The following is a 9913-nucleotide window of genomic DNA, read 5'->3' on the forward strand; positions in this document are numbered from 1 at the left end:
CCCAGGAGTAGTAATTGCTAGAGTCTAAAACATGAGTGACCAGCATAACAGTACTTCCATCATTGCTGCCAATATAGTAGGGACTGTTGGGATGAGTTGGATCATGGGGAAGAGCTGCTAAGTTGCTTCCACCAGTTTGTAGTTGATTTTGACCTTGGTTTGGATCGATGTTTGAGGAAGGATTTGTATTTCCAGAATTGGATTCCCCAACTTCAGCCTCCGATACCATATTGGATTTGAAGAATATGAAATTTGTATAGTTGAACGGAGAGCTTTAAGGAGTAATGAAAATTATATTCAATCTGATAATAATAATGTACACTGAGGATGTGTATATATACAGCAAAAAAAAAAATTCCTAACTAATTTACACAAATAAAAGTAGAATAAATCAACTTGTTCAACAAGCAAAATTCTAACTAATTCTTTCTAGACTATTCTTCTGTTCCTTTGCTACAAAATTCACATGGTTTTGCCTCCTGCCAACTTTCCAGCTGAGTTGTCCCTGTAAGTCCACATGGCTTGTTTCTTGCCAACATTGCAGCTGAATCATCCTCAACCTTCAACAAGGAAAGATAAGATTTAGAACTTTAAATTATGTAGATTAGGGAAAATAAAGCTAACAATTTAGTCAATATTTGGTAAAGATTTGAATCTTGATTTTAATCAAAGTCAAAATCAACAATTAATTTTAATCACATATTTTATGGATTTACAATCAATCACATATTTCAACTTTTATCAAAATCTGATTTTAATCCATATCAAACAGGGCTTAGTGTTTGGATTTGCATTAATTAATCGGTATAAATGTTACATTCTAATCGATTCAAGATTAGAGGTGCAAAGGAGGTTGTGTAACATCAGAAGCGAGCCGGATTCCACCTAGCCTGTGGTCGTAACATCATTTTTTTTCAGAATTATTGGTTTCGAGAGCTAGGTCTGACACGATTAACCTCTCCAAATTAGCATGTTTTGTAGGTTAAAAGGATGGATTAATCTCCTCATCCAGGGCCACATGGTTAAAAGGATAAAGGGCTTAAAAGTGGATTGAGTATAACAAAAGTTGATAAATTTGAGCTCGACTGACTGACGTAGGATCTACAGATCAACTTTCTCATTCTGTCTAACCTAATGAAAAAGAGATGAGCATGTGCATGGCGGAGTATGTATATACATGTCTGTTTTAAAGGATATCTTCATTGCTAAGCAAAACATCCCACATAAAATTAATAAATTTGCTGGATGATTATCCAACTCGCAAGAAAACAAAATTGTTGAACCATCTCATTTAAAATTTTAACTAAATTATTTTAAATGTAATACTCAATATAGTTGGAATATTCACATTAATTATTGAATAGACAGTTGTCTTAAGCCTTATATCTATATGGATACGTCGATTGTAAGTAATAATATGGAGCGTCCGTCAAACGTCTAAGTGCTTTTTGGTAAGTATATAAATAGTAGTGAAAGCTCAAGGTCCAATATTGAAACCTCACGAGACCTAAAAAAAATATAGGCATTCGTGGGTTCAATGCAAAAATTGCTAGCTGTGGATATATTCATTTTTCTTCAAAATTTGATGCTAAAATTTTCATAAATAGATAATAATGATACCTCAAATTAGGATAGACAAGCTTTTTATTTGACCAACACAACACATGACGTACTTTTACACTCATCCGAGTCATTTTGCATAAACTTTCTGATTTACCTTAAAGGTAATGAATTCTAACTTAGAAAAGAAATTATAAATAAGCAAAAAAATAAAAAAGCAAAAAAATAAAAATAAAAAAAAATAAAAATAAATAATAATAATAAAATACATCTTTTGGAGGGAATCTGCATTGCATTTCCTGTCTGCTGCTTTTAGGAGAATTAGATAAACCCTACTTTATTAATGCTCCTCTCTATATATATCTGCATGGAAAACTGATATTGTTTCATAGCAGAAGAAGAATTAGAGGCGGGGGGAAACCGGCTCAAAAGCTCGTAAATTGTTTGAAAACATGGCGGACCTGCAAATTGTTCCGGCTGGGAAGAATGTGGAGGCACAATATGTGGAAATGATGGTGCCTCTGTATTCTTATGGCTGTGCCAAGAAAGTGAAGAAATCTTTAGAAAATCTCAAAGGTAATTAAATCACTTAGCTGAGAAGTCTCCGTATCAAATCACTTGATAAAATTTAAAATTGAGAGATGAAGATCGTGTTATTTATTTTAATCTATAATGTGCATGAAATTTTTATAGATGGATGATGATAAGAATTAAAATGATGGCAATTAGATATCCTATCTCATATTAAACTACATTATTGATTTTTTAATGATAATTTTTCAGGTATTTACTCAGTTAATGTGGATTTCCATCAACAAAAAGTAACTGTATGGGGAATTTGTAACAAATACGATTTACTAGACATCGTACGGAGCAGAAGGAAAGAAGCGCGTTTTTGGAATCCAGAAGATAACATAGAAATCCAAGAATCAAATTCTGCACCACCATCGCCGCCGCATTCGTTATATCCAAAGGGCTCTCCGCCACCGTATCTGGCCATCATTAAGGGCAGAGCTTTAAGGTGGAAAGCCAAGGCCATGATCAAGGGTGGATATTCCTCTGGCTTGAAAGCTTTGAAGAAGTCCTTCTTAAGATCATACTCATTCTAAAATCCCCCATTTGAAAAAAATAAAACAATAAAAAATAATATATAATGTGTTGGATTGTGTCGCATTTTATCGTATCGTATTGTGTGTGGACAGTGGTTGATTTTATCGTATCGTATTGTGTGACATTTTATCGTATCGTATCCCCCATCTAACTAATGAGATTTTGCCAAAAAGTTCCCTCGAGCGATGGAGTTTTGGTCATAAGGTCAAGTGTTCAAATCTCATCCCGTATAATATAACATCACGATGATTAAAATATTTGTGGTGTTGTTTCAAGAAAATAAAAATAAAGAATATTAATTTTGTGTTTCCATTTTCTTAAAATCGGTAAGTTGTGGTAGCGAAAAATTTAGTTGCATTAGATTTTTGGAACTTAAATTCATGTAACCTACTCCAAATATTTAAAGACTAAAATATCATTATGAAAATTAACATTTTGAAAAAATAATCTCTTATTTATATAGACCTGTTTTGTTTTTTATACGGATTATTGAAAAAGCAATTTTTGTCAACATATTTTTCTAATTTACTCTCATTTATATTTGTACAATTTCAAAATTAAATGAGAAAATTTCTTCATAATTAGACAAATTAAATAAGGATATGTTAGTAAACAAACAAAACAAAACATTTTCAATAAAAAAACAAAGACTATATAATTGGTATACGAAAATAAAGAAAGTCAACTTATATAAATGGAACATAATGAGTAGTTTGAACATCAACGGGTCAAGAAAGAAGTGTTGGTTGAGTAGTTTGAACATCAACAGGTCAAGAAAAAAGTGTTGGTCACTGAAATTTGTAGAAAATTTTCAAAATGCTCCGCCTCCAAAAAAATTCTCCAACAAAAATGCAAAATTTCACTGACTGCTTATTAAAATCTAATGTTCATGTGCTATGCTTTCAAGGTGATCACACTAATTCCATTTTTTTTTAAAAAAAAAAAAAAAAAGGAGAGAAATTTATCCAACTTAATTTTAGTATTATTTTATTTGATGCCACGGTTCCTTTATAACGTGAATCACTCCTCACCATGTGCAAGTAAATAAAGCCGTAGACTATTTAATCATAATCATATTACGTGTTTGAAAAGTGTAACCAAAGCCGACTTTCAACTGTGGAGGGGAAAATTGTTAGTTAATAAACTAAAAAATGATGGTCATATTAAAAAATTTGCACTTGCAATTATACATATGCGAATTCTAGGAACATGTCGGCAAAACATTTTGTCTCATGTTCAAACACTATTGTCAAATTATTTAGCGTAGATTGAATTCGCTTTGTTGATGCTTATCTTTCATTGAAGACGATTTGATTTAGACCCAGATGTTATGATGTCGAGTTTTGTCGATTTTTTTTCCTCCCAAAACCAAAGTGTATAATATATGTATTCTTGTGTTTTAATCTGAAAAGAAACCTAACAAAAGCTAAGAATTGAATAATATATCGGATAGGATTAGACAAAAAATGGAGAAAAACACCCCTATAATTATTGATCAAGCAAGATTTTTCTTGCACCTTCATTCATTTTGCCAAATTTTCTCTCTTTCCAGCCAGGGAGGCTTGACTTTTCACTTCAAGTAATCACTTTATTTTCATTTTTCTCTTCTTTAACATTTACTTACTTCAAAGTCGGGTTTTGTTCCAAAGAAACAAACTAAAACAGACAAAAAACCACAGAAAGCTACTTTTAATTATTACTAGATACATGAATATATGAATAAATTCATCTTTAATAATTCTAAATTATATAATTCAAGATTCATCAAGTGAAAATTCATTGAATCTAGATTAATATGAATGTTAATTAATTGAGAATTAATAACACAAATTTCATAAACGACAATAATTATATAGTATATATTATATATCGAAAAATGAAAAATAAGGTATTATTGATAGGGGGTTAAAATCGTCAAAAAATAATTCTCCCTTGATGTAATACTTTAATATATTATAGATTATTAATTTTTTTTTTCTTGCTAGACATATTTGAACATTATTTTGTTTCGGAATTATTTATCTCTTGTTTGATAAATCTTTTTAGAAGTTATAAATTAATCAAACTTCATTTTTAACAACACACTTAACTGAATTTACAATTAAAAATATGCTTAACGTCTAAAAAATTGAAGTCGTTCGAAAAAGAAATAGTTATTTATTTAAAATATATCTCCATCCATTCCTACCAAAACTCCCATTATCCGTAACACGTGGTATTGATCAAAGTATAAACTCCTGCCAAATTCTCACCCGCTTTCCTATATATAAACTAGTGCCAAATTCTTACCTTTCAAGTTCAGTTTTTTTCTTTTTCCACAAGAGAGCAAAAGATGATAAAGTTTGGTATGATGGTGGAATTATTGGAAGAATACAGTTTGGTAATGGCAAGAATGAGAGATCAATTGCATTTTCAGTTTCTGAGGACTCTTCGTGCTGCTTCAACTTCATCCTCCTTCTCTGATTCTTCTTCATTTCTTGTTTATTTTTAATACAGATTTGTTTCATTCATATATATATGCACGATATTTGGTCATGCTTAAAAAACAACTTTTCCTCATCTCTATATATAATGCTGAGAAAAGATACCAAAAAACTGCTTTTAAACGCGATCAAATTACACAAGATGCTGTAATCTCATATTCTTTTGTATATATTTTGAAGATTTAGTTTTCAGTCATTTGCTTGTATAAAACATGTAATTCTTATTCCGTTTTTTGTACAATCAGCAAAGGATTAAGGATTCAGATGATTGAATTAATTCAAAGATTTCTTTTTTTATATTGTAGAAATACTGAAAATATGGTGTTTTGATATATTATTAGGAAGTGTATTTTATATTTGTTTTAATATGGTATTGATCAAATTTCGGCATGTGGTTTAGTAAGGATTTCATTCAAAGATATCTTAGATTTCAATATTGAATTGTACAATTTTAGAAAAACACGCTAGAAAGGAAAAAATATATCGAAATTAAACTAACAAAAAACGCAATGTTGATTCTCATCCAAATGATTAAATACCAAGTCGATATCCAACTTCAAAAGTAGCATCGATCCTCAATGTATTGTTATAGTAAGTCCTAAAACTAGAAACTATTAAATCTTCGTTAAAATTTCGTATGGTCTTTAAATGTTAACTTTGTTAAATTATATTTTATATTCCAATTTGAATTGTAGTCTAAAAATGGAAGTAATTTAGTTTTTCAGGAGGATCACGAGAGTGTGCTTGATTGCCAATATTTTTTTTTTTTTTATAGAAAATGTGTTTTTCCACCTAAATTCTTACTTTTATGCTGTTTAACTGACTTTTTTTCCATGGAAAAAAATTTCCTACTTTTAGAGTAGAATATATTTTTCTCAAAATCAAGGAAAATATATTTTTTTAAGGAGAGTAGAATTTTATTTTCCATAAAATTCACCCTCTCTTTCTCTCTCTCATCTACCCACCAATACAATTATAATATTTTCTGGGTTAAAAATTATATCAATCAAATACATTTAATTGACAATTTCTATGCAAATAAGTTTTAGACAATTGAGTTACTTAAAATTTAAACTGTTTCAGTGACCATAAAAAGTGGAGGACTAACTAGCTATTCAAAGAGTATAATGCTGGAAATCATGCGTTTCTTCAATTAAATGTAAAAATGAAAGATAAATTAAAATTAATATAACTCGATATGATTATGAAACATCTAATCATATTGACTCTTTTTAATAAATGTAACAATGTTCAAACAAATTAATAAAAAAGAATTAATCTACTTGATGAGGCTATGAAACATCTAATCACATCGACTCTTCAAATAAATATAACAATTATCAAACAAAATAATAAAATAGCGATGGTAAATTGCATAGGATTCTTGTCAATCGTCCCTATGCATCTGGAGGTGTGTGCCCATTTTCTATCCATCATTATATTTGTTTGGTAATGCAGAAACCATACCAATTATTTTGATGCATTTAATTCAAGATACTTACTAGACCAATTGAAAGCAACATTGCACGTTGAAAAGTACCCAAACCAAATTATTTATTTTGAGATTCAATTTTAAGAATTTAATAACAATTTGAAATTAATTTATATATGTTTGATTTCGCAGCAGTACATATGATCCAGGCCCCGATTTGTTAGTAAATCGAGTGGACCTAGGTTGGTCCACTCATATGGGCCTAACCGATCCGTTAATGATTCAATTTCCATTAAAAATTTAAAACAAGTCATGGCTATGAACATGATGATGTGTTTATAAAACGACAAGAGAATAATAATTATAAGGCAACAACAATTCATTCATTAGTTGATAAGCTAAAATTTGATAAACTAGAAAACTTGATAGATAAATTTTAGATTTATTGCTTACATAAATCTACTATATACACACACAGAAAGAAGGCAGATAAATGTAAAAATAAATAAATAAAAATAAAAAAGGGAATGGAAACTATGAAATTTTCTGCAAAACTACAGAATTTCTTTCTTTCGTGGGAATCAAAGAAATTTGATAATCAAGGATGCCATTGAATTTGATTTTACCACATAAATTTGCCAGTTACCACTCCATCTATGATTTTATATCAGCTTGGTGCTCTCGCCAAACCAAACATTTAATGATACAGACGTTGATAATTATGAGTTGGATACAAAATAATCATTTGTCCCATGTTTTAAATTACCCAAGTAATAGACTTATGGACATTATTAATTTATTGAAGATGAAAAACCTTAATTTTGGGAATACCATGTCCAATCTGAGGAGGGCCAGAATGCATTGTTTAGATGTAATACATTAATTTAATTAGAAAAGAAAAGAAAAGAAAAGTCAAACATGTCATACAAAACAAAACAAAAAAATAAAAAGAATTAAAAACAAAAAATAATAAAAATAAGGAGGCGGTGGATCAATCCACCCAAGTTCCAATCCATTCAATTACACACACAAACGCACAAAACAGACGCTGAGAGAAAAACGGGAGCAGAGGAAAAAAGAAAGAGAAAAGGAAAAAAAATAAGGAAAGGAAGAAAAAATAGGAAAGTTCGCCTATGTTGTTTAAAAATAAGTACTTCCTACTGGTAAGCTTAAATTCTTCAATTTAAAGGTAAGTATAAAGACACTTATTATGTAGTTATGTTTAATTTTATAGTTTTTAAATTTTTAGTTTAAATTCAATTTTATTGAAAGAGAACTATCGAATTAAGTAGAATGAGCTATATAACTAAGTTAAATGAAAGAAAAATTAGCTTAAATGATTAAAGGAACTTTAGAAATCACTTAAATGTGAAATTATTAAGTTTGTGTATCACCTATTGATTTAAAAATTATATCATATTTTAGGTGGTGATAGCGATATCCGGACAGCTTACCAACCGGATTGATTTTGACGTACATAGTTTTGTGAGTGGAAAAAACTTAAATAATATCAAAGTAATTATAAATTAAGTATATTATTAAATTATGTGCAATTATGTGAATTATTTTTTTAATTATATGATTATCATGAAAGTTTCTTTTATTATGATCCATGTGGAATTTCAAGGGTTATTTATTGTATATTTGTGACTTGGTATATAAAATATGTGATATTGAGATTTGTTTGGTATGTGAGACATGTAATATTAAGATACGTCAGAAAAGTACCCATGAATATATATTTTCTTCTAATTCACTAAATGACCTTGACTGTATTCTATACTACACTGAGGGGTTTTGATTGTATACATATAGTTCATTAAGGGGCCTTGACCGTGTTCTAGAATTGATTATCAGAGGTCTTGATAATCAATTATTATCCAACTAATAGACTTCTGGACATTATTAATTCATGGAAGATGAAAAACCTTAATTTTGAGAATACCATGCCCATTACGAGGAGGGCCAAAAAGCGTTGCTTAGAGATGGAAAGAGACATAATGAATGTCGAAAAAATTAGAGATGTAGAGAAATTAGGGAAGTTAGAGCCACATGGAGAGGTAAATTGGGGATTTTTTTGTTTGGGTTTGGGTATTTGGGTGGTATATGGGAATTAGGCTAGGGCGCTTTAAGAATTAAGATTGTAAATTGGGTTTTAACCTTCTTTTTTTTTTGGGTTTGGACACGGGCTGTTTGGAACTTTGTACATGGGCCGAAATAAAAAAGGAAAACATATCCAGCCTTTTACCTGGATATGGTCTAAGCTGGCAAGGGCTGTAGCCCAGTTCAGCCCAAGCTAAAATTTGGCCCTGTTCGAAAGTGATCAACCATGAGATAAGCAAGCGAAAAACAAACTAGAAAAAAAAAATGAAGAACGCCAATGGCGATCTCCTAGCCATAAAATTGAGAATCCGAGAGTTCTCTGTTGTATAGCTCGTAACTAGCAAATCTCCTTGTTTCAACTCTTTTACAAGTTGGGCTTCCCATACTCTGATTTGGATATCAGAACTACCCATATGGACTTGCTTTTTAAGTTTTGGATATGTGACATAATATTTATTATATAACATATATTCCCCCTCCATTTACTCTCTCCCCTGCATGAAAATCGGCTCCATCACTGCTCTGATGAAGAAATACATATTCTTTAAATTATTTAATTTAATTCGGGAATTGCTTGAAAGTTTAACCAACAAAATTTCATTCAATTGCATACCTCTATGATGAGAAATGGACTTGACTAAATTTTTTCCCCGAGGCCATATTGCCTAATTAGTTGTGTAAATTGCACCATAAATTCTTACTACAAATTTTTTTTGATCGGTAAATGTAAATATCATTGATAAAAAATGTTCCATATACAAGTACATCGAGCATTCCCGAACAATCAAAAGTCCATTAACACATACAATTACTCCGGGCATACTCGGAAAATACAAAACAAGTGAAGTGCATAAAAAGTCAATGACCCAATGCTAAAGACTCGAAATGGATCAAGACATCCAAATACGAAGTAAACATAACTTTGTATACGTGTGTCTTGATCCATCTCACAATGCAATCCAAGTTGGCCGAAAGATCTTCAAAAATCTTCGTATTCTGTGTTAACCAAATGTTATATACAGTGTTAGCAAGAGCAATCATCTTCGCCTTACTTAGCCATGACGTCCCACGGGCCTCTTTTTTCAACCACTTTAGAGCACTAGCAAGTGTTGTCATAGATGTCTTGATGCCGAGCCATCGCCTAACATTCTCCGATAATGTAGATGTGAAGGAATATTTAAAGAAAAGACGATCGCAAGTTTCCGCCAAATGCCCACAAAATACA

At 30.5% G+C, this 9913-nt stretch overlaps 1 protein-coding gene across 1 annotated transcript; it reads left to right on the forward strand.

Annotated features, from left to right (window-relative positions):
• Window positions 1–1948: 1948 nt before the first annotated feature.
• LOC111404999 (heavy metal-associated isoprenylated plant protein 27) lies at window positions 1949–2743 on the forward strand. Its single transcript, XM_023033718.1, has 2 exons — window positions 1949–2136; window positions 2344–2743. The coding sequence occupies exons 1-2, from the start codon at window positions 2013–2015 to the stop codon at window positions 2667–2669; spliced, it is 450 nt and encodes a 149-aa protein (XP_022889486.1). The 5' UTR covers window positions 1949–2012; the 3' UTR covers window positions 2670–2743.
• Window positions 2744–9913: the final 7170 nt, after the last annotated feature.

The sequence above is a fragment of the Olea europaea genome, chromosome 11 (assembly GCF_002742605.1).
Source record: "Olea europaea var. sylvestris chromosome 11, O_europaea_v1, whole genome shotgun sequence".
Lineage (NCBI taxonomy): Eukaryota > Viridiplantae > Streptophyta > Magnoliopsida > Lamiales > Oleaceae > Olea > Olea europaea.

Bases quoted from the DNA above. Each gene is read 5' to 3' on its own strand.
- LOC111404999 (XM_023033718.1), top strand. From the start codon at position 2,013: ATGGCGGACCTGCAAATTGTTCCGGCTGGGAAGAATGTGGAGGCACAA. The intron at 2,137-2,343 runs GTAATTAAATCA...ATAATTTTTCAG, and splicing joins ATCTTTAGAAAATCTCAAAG to GTATTTACTCAGTTAATGTG.